The sequence below is a fragment of the Ictidomys tridecemlineatus genome, chromosome 2, assembly GCF_052094955.1.
Source record: "Ictidomys tridecemlineatus isolate mIctTri1 chromosome 2, mIctTri1.hap1, whole genome shotgun sequence".
In the NCBI taxonomy this organism is placed as follows: domain Eukaryota; kingdom Metazoa; phylum Chordata; class Mammalia; order Rodentia; family Sciuridae; genus Ictidomys; species Ictidomys tridecemlineatus.
The window spans coordinates 231,984,872-232,001,752 of NC_135478.1; the positions used below are offsets into that span (position 1 = coordinate 231,984,872).

Consider the following 16,881-nt stretch of genomic DNA (forward strand, 5'->3'; position numbering starts at 1 on the left):
GGAAGCAGTAGGAGTGATTTGGACTTTGTTCCTGCTCTTCAGAGTGAGGGAGGAGCTCTTGGCCTCACGGAGCAGATGTGGCTGCCCCTGCCAGACGGACGCCCTGCACCGCGGGGTTTCTGGGGGAAACAAGACCGCATTGCTTGCCGCGCGCCATCCCCCGTGCTGACCTGTCTGGGCTGTGGTCTGTCAGGTCATGCTCACAACCTCGGCTCCTCAGAACACAGGAGCCCTGTGCCTCCTCTGCGTGTTCCTCGCCGTCAGCCCTCGTCCCTCCTGCTCAGCATACCTTGCTGTTGTCCCTGCTGGGCCGGCCTGCCTTTGGCCTGCTCTCCCAAGCAGGAGGACCCTGTGGCTTGAGCCTGTTGAGGCAGGCCTTGCTGCTGATGGCCCCTGTGAAGCACTGCCCGCAGACACAGGCAGCTGGGAATAGCATTAGTTTGCCTAAAAACATTTTGAGGCACATGTGAAATGTCATGCAGGGATCGAGGCATGTGCCTGCTGTGAAACACACGCTTCGTGTGTTCTACTTCTGCAGATCCCCAGCAGCCTCACCACTGTGCCCTCAGGAGGGAGGGTGCTCCCTGGCAGCAGAGTGCAGGGTGCCAGGCTGTCCTGAGGCCCTCCCACTGTGGCCTGTTGTGGACTGAAGCCATGTCTTTCTTTTATTCCTTTCTGAAATGGACTCTGCAGGTCCAGTCCCAGGTGCCAGGGAAACGGTGGGGAGGAGATTTGAGCTGTAGATGGGGACTAGGGTGTAATGCTAGGACACGGAGCTATCTGGACCAGGCTGGGTCAGAGAGGTGTCTCTGGAGAAGCGTGAGCCAGGACTCACGGGCACACCTGCCGCAGAGGTGCCAGGCAGTTAGACCACATGATGGCAGCGTGCCAGGGCCCTGCCACCTCACAGCATCTTCATTTAGCTGCTTCCAGGCGATATTCTAGGCAATATTCTGCTCAGAATCGCATGGGTCTCTGTTCCTCTCGGGCAGTAATTTTAAAAAGGGAGGATGGTGTTGGGAGTAGCAAGGAGGCTAAGCCGGCTCATGTCTGAGGGTCAGTGTGGTGGCTGTGCGCACTTTGGAGAACGAGGGGAGGGAAAGCAGGATGGGGTCGGCCCTGGGAGTCCTCATGTTTGTTGTTCAAGGAGAGGCAGTGAGGGAGGCTGGAGGAGCCGGAGGCCCCAGTTCCGTCAGTAGGTTCTGAACGGCCCTGGGGGACTTGCAGACGGGGCTTGCTGCTGTGGGCTGAAGGGTGCTGCCCCTGCTCTTGCTGCACCTGGAGGCAGGAGGCTCCAGGGTCAGAGTCCCCTGTGATCCTCGGCAGGGCACGCGCACCTCACCTGTCGTTTGCACTGTGGCACTGTTTGAGATGACGTTTAGGCAGTGAGCGTGACTCCAGGTGACGAGGTGCACCCGTTCTGCCCGTCTTTTTAGGTCTCATCCCTGGAGGGAGGATCAAGCTGGTGCACAGTGCCACGCTGCAGGTGGGCGACAGGTGAGACCGTGTGGCTTCACGCGAGGCACCCCATCTCAGGAGACTCCTGCAGATGTTGCATGTGCAGCAGATGCCTTGCTGGATTTTGTAGTGAAAGCATATTTTCTTACACTCTGTTTTTGTATCGAATTTTTTACTGTTTTTGCTTATGAAAGTAGTTAATTTATTAGTAACAAATCAGTGTAATAAATATAACTTCCATGTATAGAGCTAATGTTTTTTTGATCAAAAATGTTTTCTGTCATATAAATTGATGCTACTTCACTGTTTTTCATCTCTTCTAAGGCAGCCCTGAAGTTTAACTTAGATGAAGTTTCAGAAACCAGAAACAGTGATGGAAAGTGTTATTTAGAGACGTACATTTCTACTTTCAGTCACATAACTTAACATGACATACACTTCTTAGTGAATGCACAGCTATTATTGGTGGTACTTACATGTTCCATGTTGGACTTCTCATGACTCAGGCCTAACTTTCAACATGCAAAAACCCTGGGAAAATCTTGGAGCCTTTGAGCACTCTTCACCTCACAGAACAGCTTTGAGTTGTCTTAATGAACTCCTACATGCTTAGCAGTTTTAAATCGACCTCAGTTGGTTTAAATGCAGTTATGAAGGTGAATTACTTAGTTTGTAAAGTCATCGGATGCACTGCAGTGCCAGACGTCATGATCTCCGGCAGTCCCAGACGCGCAGTCAGAACAGTGCCCTTGCTGGTCTTCCTTTAACCATTTCTTCCTCTGTGTGGCCCTTCTCACTTCATGCCATGCATTGCATTTATTGTGACTATAAATTTCTCTGAGACTTTTTGTGCTCTTTGGAGGAAAGTAGCTAATGTATCTGATGCCCTGTCCCACCACTCTTAGCAATGCCTCCTGGAGGTCCATGGGAAATAGTGGGACCTGCTGCAAGGAGGAGCCCTGACATGGAGCCTCCCTGGCCCAGGGCACTGAGCCCAGCAGCCTTCTAGAACCAAAAGAGGTGTCCCTGGGAGCATGTGTCTCCTTGGTTGAAGTAGCTTCTGCAACCATCTGCCCTCAGCACCCCTGCCAGCCTGCCACTGAAGAGGGTATCTGGGAGCCATTGCTTGTCCTCCATGGTTATAAGAGAGCAGGAAGTGTCCTTCAGCATGAACAGACATGTGGAGTGCACAGGAGGGGACCTTGGAAGCTAGAGTGAATGTGACTTTGTGGAGGGTGATCACTGAGCTTGACCTTTGAAGAATGGAAGTTGGTGTGTTCTGGCTCCAGAGAATAGTACATGGGAGGCCCCAAGATCCGAAGATGCATGGTGTGTTCAGAGCTGCCAGTGGATCTGATGTGGAGGGACGGAGAGCAGTCAGTGGACACCCTAGTGCATCTGCTTGCTCTGCTGGCAGGTTTAGGTGATAGGACACCGCAGGGCTGGCAGAGCTTCCTTGTCATTTAGGATGATCAACCTGGCAGCATCTTTAGTTTGGAACAGAGGAAGGGAGAGTAGAATTGGGGAGATCAGGTAGGAGGCCCCTTAGAGGCTGAGGAGGGCAGCACTGAAGACCCGGGACTCACTGACGTGCTCAGGAGGGAAGAGCCTCGTGGCCCGCCTTCCTAAGGTGGGTGGTGGTAGGGTGTGCTCTGAAGATGAGCAGCAGGAGGAGGAAGGGCTCTGTGGGGAAAGGCAGGCCTGGGCAGGGTGGGGTGCAGGGGGCAGTCTGAGCCGTGGAGTGTAGGGGGCCAGAGGCAATGAGTACCACAGCAGGGCCACAGCTGGAGGCCCGAGGTGGTGTCAGCCATGATGTGTGAGGAGGAGCCGGACAGGATCCGAGAGAAATCCAGACTCCTCACTTCTGACCAGGGCAGCAGCTGTGCATTAAGGGAAGAACCTCAACAAAACATCATAATTTTTAAAAAGAGGGCTGGAGTTGGGGCTCAGTGGCAGGGCACTTGCCTAGCGCATGTGAGGCCCTGGGTTCGATCCTCAGCACCACATAAATACTAATAAATAAATAAAATAAAGATGTTTAAAAAATAAAATAAAGATATGTGTCTATTTACAACTTAAAAAATCAAATAGAAGGAGAACCTCTAGATGCAAGGACCAGGAGGGAACCTAGTGTAGTAGCCTTTTGAGCTGACGTGTGACAGCCCCGAGTCCATTACCAGACTGAGCTGTCTTGGGCCTTCACTGTGCACTTTGGGCTTCAGCCTGAGGCAAGACCAGGGATGTCTTGGGCTGGCCTGAGTTGGGAGCCAGACTGGACCCTCTTAATGGCAACCTGCAACTCAGTGCCCCTTCAGTGTGACAGAAACGTAGACAGCTTCACTGCAGCTGAGGGAAGACGGGAGCTTGGGAGAACTTAGACTCCATCCTGGGTGTGGGCATGAGAACCTCAAGTGAGAAGGGACTGTCAAAGACGGAGGCACGACTGCCTGGGGGAAGGGCTGCTTTTACAAACTGGGGCTCCCGGGGTTCCCATAAGCTGTATGCCAAAGATGAGTTCACAATCAAAAACGGAAAGAACTATAGGCATGAGGAAGTAGCCCACACAGTGCAGCACACAGAATCGATGGACCACCCAGAACCTTTAGAAACGAAACTGCTGTTCCTGTGCCTTTACATGACACACGGTTAAGCAGCATATTCGACAGAGCTGAAGAAAAAATTGGTGAACAAGATGATGGATTCTGCAAGCTGTATAAGGGGCAATATGGGAGTGCATAACCCACTTGAATCAAAATGTGAAATATGATATATCAAGATCTATGTAATGGAGGGGTAAGACAAGATAATACAAATGGAAGAAATGATTTACAGTAGAAGGGGTAGAGAGAAAAGGGGAGGGGAGGGGAGGGGAGGGGGGATAGTAGAGAATAGGACTGACAGCAGAATACATCAGACACTAGAAAGGCAATATGTCAATCAATGGAAGGGTAACTGATGTGATACAGCAATCTGTATACGGGGTAAAGTTGGGAGTTCATAACCCGCTTGAATCAAACTGTGAAATATGATGTATTAAGAACTGTGTAAGGTTTTGAACGACCAACAATAAAAAAAAAAAAAAAAAAAAAAAAAGAATATCAAGGGCCTGAATAAACTGCCGAAAGAAGAAAAAAAAAAAAAATCACCAATTGTGTGCGAACAGGAAGCCCAGTGGGCGAGACCACCCAGGAGGCGTGGCCTGGCCGGCTCGCGTCAGGCAGTGTGCCGTCATGCTAGGGGAGTGTCGAGATTGTCAGTTATCCTTAGGGCTCCAAAACACACCATCTTAATGTCCACTTTCTTTCCCCAGCCTTTCCCATCAAGGGATTGAATTCTGGGGGCCCACACAAACACTGAGTGTCAGATTTCTGCCTTCGGATCCTAATCACTTTATTGTTGGCACAGATGTGGTGAGTAGTATCTTACATTTCATTCTACCACTCATCCCTCGCTCCCAAAGTTGCATAGTATATGGTTTATTTGACATTAACTCACTGTTTGCTTTTATTATAATGTGGAATAATTTTTTCAAGCATATTGACTTTACCCAACCTTATACCTAAGTTTTCCTTGGCCACTCTTCATCTTATTACTAGGGTCTTATAAGCCACGGCACAAGACAAGACTTGAGAGTATCTCCCAAACTATTCCGACCTCAGCAATGTGGTATAAGACCAGTAAAAGTCAACGTGATTGATTTTTCACCATTTGGAGAAACAGTATTCTTGGTAAGAAAGTCTGTTTTATTTATTTATTTATTAAAATATTATTTTAGTTGTAGATGGACATGAAACCCTTATTTATTTATGTGGTGCTGGGGATCAAACTCAGGGCTTCACACATGCGAGGCAAGCGCTCTACCCCTGAGCCACAACCCCAACACAAGGAAGTCTCTTTTTATAGCACTTTTTTCCTTTTTAAAAACTTTTTAGTTATAGCTGGATGCGATACCCTTTTCTTATTTATTTATTTTTGTTTGGAGATCAAACCCAGTGCCTTACGTGTGCTAGGCAAGAGCTCTACCACTGAGCTACAGCCCCAGCCCAGCCTCAGGCAAGACCAGGGATGTCCTGGGCTGGCCTGAGTTGGGAGCCAGAGTTGGTGTTATTTACCTGTTTGGGACGCACAATACAGTGACCTATTGGGAAACTCGAAAGGTCATCATTCATTGGGCTATAAGTTAATTATGTGTTAGGTGTCAGTGATATAGAGAAATATGATATTAATAACAAAGAAATTAAAGTAAATTAGGTCAAAATCTGACTCTCTTAAGAAATACTGTGTTCAATTGCGAACTATTTAGAGTTTAAGGAATACAAGCCCTGCCAGCCCTCCATGTCACAGTCCTGAGAGCCCACCTCTTCTTTCCACCCATTCTTGTTAGTGGGCACCATCCCTCCCAGGGCTCGCTGCTGTGCCCCGTCAACCCCATAGTCCCCACCTCGCCTGGGAAGGTCCCCACCTCTTGGTACCCTTGTGCAGAGTACTGTATACAGACCCCAGCAGCCACCTGGGATGCAGCTGCTCAGCCGCAACCCACAGCCCTCCAGCCTCTGTAAAGGATCCTGCTGTGTGGGTCCTGAGTCAGGAAGAAGGGATATGGCTCAGCAGCTGCTCAGGCCTCCCCCTCCCTCTCCTTCCTCCCCTCCCTCCCTTCTCCCCCTCCTCCCCTTCCCTCTCCCTCCCTCCTCCCCCTCCTCCCCCTTCCCTCTCCCTCCCTCTCCTTCCCTCCTCCCCCTTCCCTCTCCCTCCTCCCCCTCCCTCCTCCCCCTCCCTCCTCCCCCTCCCTCCCTCTCCCTCCCTTCTCCCCCTCCCTCCTCCCCCTCCCTCCCTCTCCCTCCCTTCTCCCCTCCTCCCCCTTCCCTCTCCCTCCCTCCTCCCCCTCCTCCCCCTTCCCTCTCCCTCCCTCCTCCCCCTCCTCCCCTTCCCTCTTCCTCCCTCCCCCTCCCTCTCCTTCCTCCCCCTCCCTCCCTCCTTCCTCCCTCACTCCTCTCCCCCTCCCTCCCCCTCCTCCCTCCCCCTCCTCCCTCCCCCTCCCTCCTTCTCCCTCCTCCCCCTCCCCTCTCCCTCCCTCCTCCCCCTCCTCCCCTTCCCTCTCCCTCCCTCCCCCTCCCTCTCCTTCCTCCCTCACTCCTCTCCCCCTCCCTCCCCCTCCTCCCTCCCTCTCCTTCCCTCCCCCTCCCTCCTTCTCCCTCCTCCCCCTCCTCCCCCTTCCCGCTCCCTCCCTCCTCCCCCTCCCTCCTCCTCCCTGTCCTTCCCCTTCCCTCCCCCTCCCTCTCCTTCCCTCCCCCTCCCTCCTCCTCCCTGTCCTTCCCCTTCCTCCTCCTCCCTCTCCTTCCCCTTCCCTCCCTCTCCCTCCTCCTCCTCCCTCCCCCTCCCCCTCTCCCCTCCCCCTCCTGTGGATCTGTGCTGCTTATTTGGAATATAGGTTTTTAAGTTTGTTTGTTTATATTTCATTTTAGAACTCTACTCCCATTCTTGTTGCTTTTCTCTTCTTTCTCTTTTTTTCTCTTTCTTTTACAGTATGTGAAGTATTAAATAGAGTAAAAAGTAATTAATCTTCTTCTTATAAATTTGGTCTTTTATTAATCCAGTTTTCTTTTATAGGAATTTCGATGGGGGGGAATATGTAACCATGTTATTGATGTGGTCATATGTCATTTTTTAAAAAGCGAGTTATTTACTTCCACAAAGCCAAACATATCAGCTTATGCTTGAACCAGTGATAGTCCGCCCGCTCATGGCACCCGCCTGTTTGTGCCTTGCTGGAATGCCCTTGTGGGGAGGGTGCAGACTGCAGGCGGGCACTCACCTGTGTGGTGCGTGAGGGCTGAGCAGCTGTGAAACACAAAGTCAACTGCTCTGTGCTGCATGACCTGAGGGACGTCAGTGCTTGGGAGGCTCCCTGGCCCCGGGGTGGGTTAAAAGGGTGACACTGCCTTCCTGCCGCAGGCCGGCTGCTCGGATGGCAGCATCAGGCTGCACCAGCTCACCTCTGCGCAGCCGCTGCTGCAGTGGGACCACAGCACCGGGGGCCGCGCCATCAGGGCACTGCAGTGGTCCCCCACGAGGCCCGCCGTGTTCCTGGTGCAGGATGATGCCTCGAGGATTTATGTGTGGGACCTTCTGCAGAGTGACCTGGGCCCTGTGGCTACGCAGCTCGTCTCCCCAGACAGGTGAGTGCCAAGCCCGGGAGCCGCCGCACCCCCCCCCCTTTCTGCTTACGTAACTTATTTACATAGGATGGCCACACTTTAAGGGTGTGACGGACTGTAATGATGTATTTATAACTTAAAGTACACTTCATATATGTAGAACACTTGGTTCACCGCCAGCCTGCCCGGAAGGCTCAGAGCTCCTGTGGGCCTCTGCCCGCCAGCAACGGCCCAGGTGACCCCCCCCAGTCCCCTTGCCTCGGGTTCAGCCTGCCTTGTCTGTCAGCCAGGGTCTTGGAGCAGCTGCCCCGGTGTCATCACACAGTCAGTGCAGGTCTCTGTGGGTTGGAAGACTCAGAGGGCAGTGTGGTCTGTCACGATCCCTGCAGAAGGGAAGAAGCAGCTTCCTGTGAGCTCTGAGCTAGTGAGCCATCTTAGGAACTCAGGACGCCTGAGAGTGCTGCTGCTGGTCTCTAGATAGGGATGCACGTGTGCTGTGTGACCCGCTGGCCCACCCCCAGTGACGCTCCGCTCAGACCCTCAGGGCCCCTGTGTCCCACGGCCCAGGTGAAATCTATTTAGTGTGAATTTAAGATGTGCATTGTCAGTGATACTACTTTATTTATTTATTTTTTAATATCTCTATGTTATTTTAGTTGTAGTTGGACGCGGTACCTTTATTTTATTTATTTTTATGTGGTGCTGAGGATCGAACTCAGGACCTCACATGTGCTAGGCAAGTGCTCTGCCACTGAGCCAAAACCCTGCCCAGATACTACTTTTAAATAATTATTTGCCATTGTTTTGTCTGTTTCAAAGCATAGATATTTACAGAAGCTTTCATTGCCAAGGGTTCTCTCTTGTGTTGAGAGCCACAACCAGGTCAAGATGGCGCCTGGCATTTTGCCAGAAGGAGTGGTTGAGGGGTAGCGCCAGCGAGCCATTAAGATGATGATAATTAAGTTAAGCTGAGTATAATCATTAAGATAATGACTGATTGCTGTAACTGGATGATGCTGGACTGGGGCAAGCTGTGTATTCAGTTGTGTATATAAATCTCTGCTACTAAAATAAGGCGGCTCCTGCTACCTCGGGTGCCCGCTACTTTTGAGTTCTCGCAGAGTTCCCTCGGAGTTCCCGTGGAGTTCCCATTGGTTCTCGCGGAGTTCCTGTGGAGTTCTAGAGTTCCCGTGGGGTTCGGGCAATAAAGGAGTTCCTGTTTGAACCTACAGGTGGCTCGTGACCCGGTTATTTGTGCCCAGCCAGACTGCGGCACTCTTGACCTCAGTTTGTCTTTTCACCTGCGCTTTTTTCTTGAGATTTCACCTTTATTTTCAGTAACTTCTCTGTGATGGTTTGTGAGAATTGGGAGGAAGTACCACTGCTCTTTTGTAAAGGAATGAAGAGGATAAAAATGGTTAGAAGGAGATAACCATTTGATAGAAGGTTAGGGATATGCTGATAAGATCTGAAAAAATTTAAAAAATTATATTTTCTTAGTTCACTTGCTAGGTATGTTGACATTATTCTAATTATTAAAAATGTGTCAGGTGCCAGTGGGTGGTGCGCCTGTGGTTTCAACACTTGGAGGCTGAGGCAGGAGGATTGCTTGAGCCCAGGAGTTGGAGGCCAGCTGGGCAATGTAGTCCCCGTCTCAAAAACAAAAAGCAGAAACAAAAAAGCACATCAAACTTGGGACTGTGATTGACATGAGTGCATAATGCTTCCTTGGTCTGTTACTGCAGGAAGTCCGACTATGTGCCCAGTGCTGCTGTAGCGTAAAGCAGATTGGGAGTGGCTTTTCTCTGGTGGCAGGACACACAGTGGACGAGGAGTGAGGAGGCTCGGTGTGTAGGAACAGAGGCCAGGAGGGGTGAGGAGCCCCGTGAGAATGGAGGCCTGGGAGGCCAGGGAGGACGAGGAGCCACATGGGCATACTCCTCCGTGGCTTCTGTTCCTGCCCAGCTCTTCAGCCTCCCCAGCCTCTATTCCCACATAGCTCCTGGTCCTCCCTGGCCATTCTGAGAAGGTACTTCCATGGGGCTGGCCAGGGAACCCTCTCCCTTGGCATTCCCCTTACCACGCAGGAGGGTGTGCCTCGGTCACTGGTCCCGTCTCTGGCTGTGCGCCTAGTGACACTCTGGGAGGCCTCTGCACACCGTCCAGGGGGTCTGGCGTGCCTGGGCTTTTAGGGGCATCTGCCCTAGGGGCTCACAGGAAAGAGCTGGCCGCTGGGATGCATTTCCTCACTTTGCTGGAGTGGGACAGAACGTGCTCTTCCATGAGCTCCTGTTTAAATGTCTGGCAGCAGCTTCCAAGTTGAAGAAGTGATCCTTGTGCTGAATTTTCTTTCTTCAGCTTTAAAGGACTGAACAGGAGGAGCCGAGTAGCTCTTACAGGGAAGGCACGTGGGTTGGGTCCAGGGAGTGCCTGACACTTCAGAGCTGGGCTGGCGGTGATGACCAGCCTCCTGTTTCCTGTGGCCCAGGAGCAGCTGGGCAGCCCATGCCTGGAGGACGGGCAGCTCCCGGATCCTCTGGCCAGCCCCAGCCCTGGAGCTGGTGGTGCTCTGTGGGGCGCCGAGGGTTGGACTCAGACTTTGGTCCTGGTTTTCTGTCTTCTGCTTTGCTCCGTCCAGCTTGCACATCTGAAGGACCTTTGAAAAGATGGTCAGTGATGGTGCTGACCTGTGCTGATGCATGTGTTTTAAATGTCATGGATTTATCCCAGTGCTGGGCTTGAGCCCAGAGGCTCTGCCACTGAGCTGCATCTCTCGCCCTTCTTAATTTATTTTGAGACGGTCTCACCAGTCCGCCTTGATTATTCTTGAACTGGTGATCCTCCTGACTCAGCCTCTCAAAATTGTTGGGATTACAGGCGTGTGCCACTGCACCCGGCCCTAAGTGGCTTTTAAAGAGCACCTGGAAATGGTTCATCCATGGACCACGTTGTGTTGACCGTACGGTCCTGAGGTCAGGGAGCCTCTGTGAAGGCTTCCCCGCGGTCAGCTAGGTCTCCCTGTGTTTCTGGTGAGTTGATGGGCAGTGGTGTGGAGGTGTCGGGCGTCACTGAGAGCTCCGGCTACTTGGCTTTCCCTGGTCTGCTCCTTTAAGGCTTGGTTTCCTGACCCCCAGATGCTATGGTTGGCCTCAGGGGCCGGCAGTAGGGAGGGAGTGACCCTGAGAGGGCCACCCTCAGGCCATGGCTCCCAGGGCACAGGAGTCCTGGTGTGGCTCTGCTGTGCCTGGGTGGCAGAGGTGGGCCCACGGGACGGGGCTAGTTTCCCACAGTTACCCTGGTCTGGCTTCTCATCTGACGTGGACGCTGCAGAAGGTGGCCACCATGGGAGACCCTGTGATCACTGCAGGTCCCCTGGTGGCCACCAGCTCCTCTGCTCATGTCCCCTCTCCCCCGCAGGGTGGTGACCATGACCGTCATGGGGCAGCCAGAGAAGGCCAGTGGCAGCTTCCAGGCCCTGGTGCTTGCCAGAGCCTCGGGCAAGGTGGACATCCAGTACCTGAAGAGGCAGTGGACGTCCCCGGAGGCAGACGAGCACAGCCGGCTGCGCCTGCTCCTGCAGGGAGCCCTGCGGAAGGAAGGCGGCCTGTCTGCCTGAGGGCGTGTCCAGGGCTCCCGCCAGACCCGCGTCGAGGACCCATGACCCGACACCGGACCTTGGGCACCGTGTTCCCTTGTGTTTGTGTACGTAGAAGAAGCGGATTCCATACATGATTCGTTTTACAGAGTGTTATTTCTGTATTCCCTTGAAGTAAGTCACTATTTTGGAAGAGAAACCAAAGAACATTTTATTGTACACTAAACTTCAAAGGAAATATCGAGTTAAGTCCAATATGCTCTTTTCTGGGAGTATTTCTAGTTATTTTTAGAATAACTAAAATATTATCACATTTATCACTAGATCTTAAACAGTCTACCATGAAAATTTATTGTAATGGACTGTTTTCTTAGTTGTGCATAAAGTGATAAACACACATGTCTAAATTAAAAGGGACGTCTTCACTGAGATGGCCTCTCTGGCTGACTTCCTGCAGCTTCTCTGGGCAGCATCGCTTGGCGTGATTTGTATGTCACCTGCAGAGCTGCATCGTGCCTGGGTATTAAAGTGCTCTTTGTGGAGAAGCAGCATGTGTGAGCCCTCTGGGCCAGGTGCCCCTGGCGTGAGGTGGACATGTGGGCCTGTGTCCTGGCGTGGGGTGGACGTGCTGTGGAGGGCTGAGGCAGCAGGCTGCCCTCTGCTCTGAGGCCTGCTGGGTGCTGGGAGCAGGTTTCAGCCTCAGGTTCCGACTTGCCTGACGTGAGGGCGCAGTGCCTCGCTCTTCCTCTGCAGACCTCTTTTGCTTTGGGTAGAATTGGGCACTCCCCACCGAGGCCACGCCGTCCTACTCTCCTCCACATGGCTCTTGTCACGTGGGAGGTGTTTGCCTGGGCTTAGGCCTTTGGATTGATCAGTGAGTCCGCTCATGGAAGCGCAGGTGTCTTGTGGTGCTTCTGAGTCAGGTGCCCAGTCTCGGGTCCTGAGAATCACCTCTAGCGCCAAGCCCCATGCTCCGTCGCGTCCTTTCCTTCAGGGAAGTCAAGAACAGAGACCTCCCGACTTGCCAGTGGCTCCTTGGTTCTTCCTGAAGCCTCTCTAGGGCCCTTGCGCACCTGCTGAGGAGCTCAGGTGGACTTCACACCCCATGCGGCCGCGCAGGAGGCCTGCGGTGGTTTCCTGAGCGCTCTCTTGCTGGGGGAAACTGGGAAGACCACCTTTGAGACTGCAGACATTCTGTGGCCCATGGTCACATGTGGGCCTGCGGACAGCACTGTGTGCCCTCTGCCGCATGGCTGGCCCCCTGATGGGGCGTCGCCCATCCCTTGTTGCCCTGCAGGGCCTCCACTCCCCCTCAGAGCCCTGTGACAATGCTTTGTGAGCCATCCAGGAATGCAGAGGCCCAAGCAACTTGTCCCCAGCCACCTCTGCAGGAAGAAGCCCACAGTGTTTGTCCTCCACACTCCCACCTCAAAATAGGGCCTCTGGGCCTCAGGTCAGGTGGCAGTGCTATCTTCCCTGGTGATACCTTCCTTAGTGACCCTCGGGCCACCCCCAGAAAGAAGGTGGTCTGACCCAGGGTCGTGGCGCAGCCCCAGCTCATGAAAACAGCAGGGTGTTCCGTAGCACCTCTGCCCTCCAGCAAGCGGGTGTGGTGGGTGGGTCTCTGCAGAGCACCCCCAGGAGTCTCCTGGCTTCCCGTGCGTTTCCCGCCAGGGCAGATGTGGTCATCTGACTCTCAGCTTACTGAGTCTTCACCTTTCCTTCTAGAGGACCATCCCTCTCTCCCCCTCCTCACTGGCCCCAGGGCCTGTGCTGTGCCTGCAGCAGGTGCTGGATGGAGACACTTGAGCCCTTGTTCACACAGGGCTCATCCCCTGATGCCGAGGCTGTGTGTGGCGCTGCAGATTGAGCCCAGAGTCGTGTGCACGGGAGCCCTTTCTACAGTGGGGACAGGGTCCTGCTAAGTTCTCAGGCTGGCCTTGATTGCTGTCCTGCTCAGCCTCCTGCATGGATTTTAGTCCTGGAACCAGACACTGGTTTCCCTCAGTGCTCCTCTGGCCCCTCCCCAGGTCCGTGTTTGTGAAGTTGCACTTGATTTAAACCTGGTTTTAAGAGGGTGACTAACTGATTTTACCTGGTCAGGTCCAAATACACTCCGAGACCAATAATGATGATTAAGGAAATGGTTATTAAACCTAACTTGTGGGAACCTGCAGAAACACATAGAAGAGGGTTAACAACATACTATTCCTTCTAAATTTCCATCAAAATGCTCAGGAATATGCAAATAGGGGTCAAATTCTAAGACCAAAGACCAGTCCACAGTGCAGAAGTGATCTCTCCTAAGCACAAGATGGACGTGCTGCTGGGAGAGCCCACACCTGGGGGTGGAGTGGCCCGTGGCCCCAGTCTCTCCTGCTGTTTCCCGCTTGGTGTGTTGGGATATCTGAGGGACTGTCAGGCAGAAGGCCCACGTGGCTCCCATCTGTGCTGGGAAAGCATCCACCTGGGTGGGAGGAGGTATGGGCCTGCTGTCGGGTCTGAGAGGTGGCTCCTGAGGACGAGCTGACCACGCAGACCCTGGAAGGAGCAGCCTGAAGCCACGGCCGGAGAGCAGGAGAGGAGAGTGGCGGGTCACAGGGCCGGGGAGCAGGAGAGGAGAGTGGCGGGTCACAGAGCCTGGGAGAAATGCAACCTAAGAATAGAGGGGCTTCCCGGAAGCCAGTGGGTGGTTTCCTCCTTCTCCTCTGTGTCTGTCTCTGGGGGGGGGGGGGTCTCTGGGGCGAGGGCTTGGGTTCCCGCGAGTGCTGGGCCGTGGTCTTCCCTCTAGGGAGCAGTGCTGCTCTGCTCCCTCCCAGGACTCTGCTGGCAGAAACCGCAGCCCAGGTCCTGCCGAGCCCATGTGAATGTCGGGTGCAGTGCTGGAAAGCCAGCCACACGGGGGCAGCCACTGCTAGGGTGCCAGAGCCGTGGCCACCAAGCCCAGGAGGAGTGAGCTCGGGCTGGGGCAGAAGTTCAAGCCCAGCCTGCCTGCAGGAAGCTCTTCCAAGAGGGGGCGTTTTAAAATACACCCACGATCAGCCTTGGTTCCAGGGGATGAGGCTCCACCTGTTTTAAAACATTTATGTTCAAGTTTTAGATGGACAGAATAGCCTTATTGTACATTGACGTGGTGTGAGGATGGAACCCAGCGCCCCGGCATGCCAGGCGAGGCTCGCCCGCTGAGCCACCTCCCAGCCCGCTCCACATTTGGCCTCTTATCTTTTTAAGGGTTCATTTTTGATGGGTTCATTTTACGTGAACTACCTGACAACGCCCAGTGCCTGTAGGGCCCCTCTCAGGGGAGCCGCACACCACGGTGCTGGCTTTTGAGCTCAGCTCGTGCTCTGGACAAAGCTGAGGGGTCTGTGGTCCACCTGATGGGTGGTCACTGTGGCCAGACGGAGCGCAGACACCCTAGCCCGGGGCTGCGGGAGCCTCTGGCTTCTGTGGCTCCCCTACACCGCGAGGGGGCAGGGCAGCCTGAGAGCCAGACGTCCTGGGGTTTCACCTTCGTCACTCAGAAGAGAATGGCCGGAGTGAAAGGTCCTTTCTCTGACAGCGGTCGGCCATTTTGTTCCTCTCTGAGGAGACTTTTGCTTTTATGCTTTTTAAAAACCATCCATCTCTAAGGACCTGAATCTGAGGGGTGTCGCGAGGGGAGCAATAAAGAATGTCCACGTGCTTCTGCCCCTTTCAATGCTTTATTCACTCAAATCCCTCAATACAATTTCACTCTATAGGTTCTTTTTTTAAAAATAACTTTATTATTTATTTATTTATTATTTGTATGTGGTGCTGAGGATCGAACCCAGGGCCTTACACGTGTGAGGCGAGCCTTCTACCACTGAACCACAACCCCAGCCCCACTCTATAGGTTCTTTATTACTATTATTATTTTTAGGTGGACACAATATCTTTATTTTACATTTATGTGGTGCTGAGAATCGAACCCAGGGCCTCACGCATGCTAGGTGAGCACGCTACCACTTGAGCCACAACCTACAGTCCCCTCTACAGGTTAATCAAGAAAATGACCATCCTTAATGCTGGGCACTGCAGTAGACATCATCAGTTCACAGCAAGCAATTCTAGATTAATTAATTCACTGCAAACACACTTCACCACAGCAGGCTCGTGACAGACCTTCCCTCTGCAGGCCAAGTTCAAAGTCTCAGGCCTTAGGCTTTAGGTCCAGCAGATGCCCACCCACTCAGACTGCGGTGACCAGGTCCAGAACCAAGGCAGGCTTTTCCTGATGTGAGTGGACGACCTGTTGAGGAGAGGGTCCTGGGGAGAAGTTGTGGCTCTCACCAGGGTCCAGACGAGGCAGTAGGGTTTGAGAGAGGTGAGGATAGCTCAGAGGACAGGAACGGTGACAATGTTGGGATGTCAGGTCCTCATCAGGCCTCCAGCTCCAGTGCACCCTCGTTTCCGCTGGCTGAACCTCTGTTCGTTTCCTCTATCATTTATACTAAATTCGGGGATGTTTTTTACTCCCCTTTCAATCCTTATCAGCTACCACCGGATTTCTCAGTGACATCATTTACCTGGGGTCAGAAACATCTGGTCTGGTGTCTCCCCCCATCAGGCGAGGACCGCCTGCAGGGGCTTCCTCTGTTGATCAGGGCGAGGGGCAGGGACTTGTCTGAGGCCACCCTGGAGGGCTCTGTGGGTGTGCCTGGTGAGACTGGAGTTTTAAAAATGGAGTTTTAGAAATGGAGTTGCTGAGGCTCAGGTCTGAGGCCATCCTCACAGAGGGGTAGCTCTGTGGCGTCCCAGTCTGAAGGGTGTGACTGGAGTGAGGCCGTGGCCGGCAGGAAGCTTGAGCAGCTGTCCCTGCTGTGGGAGAGGTGTGGCCTGTGTGGCCCACGTGTGGTCCCTGCTGTGGTCTCTGGAAGAACCCACAGACAGGCTCACTGCAGCCGACGCGGCCTCTTGACAGTCCAAGACGCGTTGGGAGTGGTTTGCAGCCTCCCTGGTTCGACCTCAGGTTGCACTCACCACCTTAATCAGCCAGTGATAGCAGGAACTTCCCCAGCTTCATGGAAAGTGCCATCTGCCAGGCACGAAGCCAGGTTGGGGGAGGACCTGGGATGGGGGCCATGCCTGGCCTCCTGGCCCGTGGTGACACACAGAGGGCGCTGTGCACGGGGTCTGCCGGGCGGGCTCCGCTGGGGACTCGCCCCTGGGAGCTGCAGGAGGTTGGTTCCTGCTGCCCAGGAGCACCCCCCTCTGTGGTGGGGCTCCTTTTCCCAACCCTGTTCTTCTCAGCTCGGTGCTTCCATTCCTGAGGCTGCTGCGGGACGCGCTGTCAGGACACAGCAGCACGCCTGTGTGGATCAGAGAAACGTCTCCGCTAGTTACTTTTGAGCCTGGAGGACAGCTCTCACGCTGACCAGGCTGCAGCACAGGCCCAGCCTACAGGACGGCCAGGGAGGGAGTCGAGACAGCAGGCCGTGCCCCTCAGGTGCCCATAAGGCTGGGCCCTCCCGGGCACACCGTCCTGAAAGTTCCTGTCTGCACTTCTTTTAGCCAGTGGTCACCTCTGCACAGGTGGGGAGAGCTCCGGGAAAACACCCGTGGCCTGTGGCAAGCTGCCGGGCTTCCGAGAGGTCACGGGTGTCTGTGCCCTGGACGCCTCCTCTGAGTTCCTGCTGTGCTGGAGCATGG

At 53.7% G+C, this 16,881-nt stretch overlaps 1 protein-coding gene across 4 annotated transcripts in view; it reads left to right on the forward strand.

Annotated features, from left to right (window-relative positions):
* Dync2i1 (dynein 2 intermediate chain 1) overlaps positions 1–16,881 on the forward strand; it is a 77,360-nt gene that overhangs the window by 54,084 nt on the left and 6,395 nt on the right. For 2 of the 4 annotated variants that reach the window (XM_040291193.2, XM_013365649.4), the window contains 5 exons: positions 1,437–1,497; positions 4,769–4,868; positions 5,055–5,186; positions 7,411–7,634; positions 11,031–11,637. In XM_040291193.2, the coding sequence (XP_040147127.2) occupies positions 1,437–1,497; positions 4,769–4,868; positions 5,055–5,186; positions 7,411–7,634; positions 11,031–11,229 (716 nt within the window). In that variant the 3' untranslated portion in view covers positions 11,230–11,637. Of the gene's footprint in view, positions 1–1,436; positions 1,498–4,768; positions 4,869–5,054; positions 5,187–7,410; positions 7,635–11,030; positions 11,638–16,881 lie in introns of those variants that run through there. The other 2 variants (XM_078040951.1, XM_078040950.1) reach the window with 1 other exon arrangement.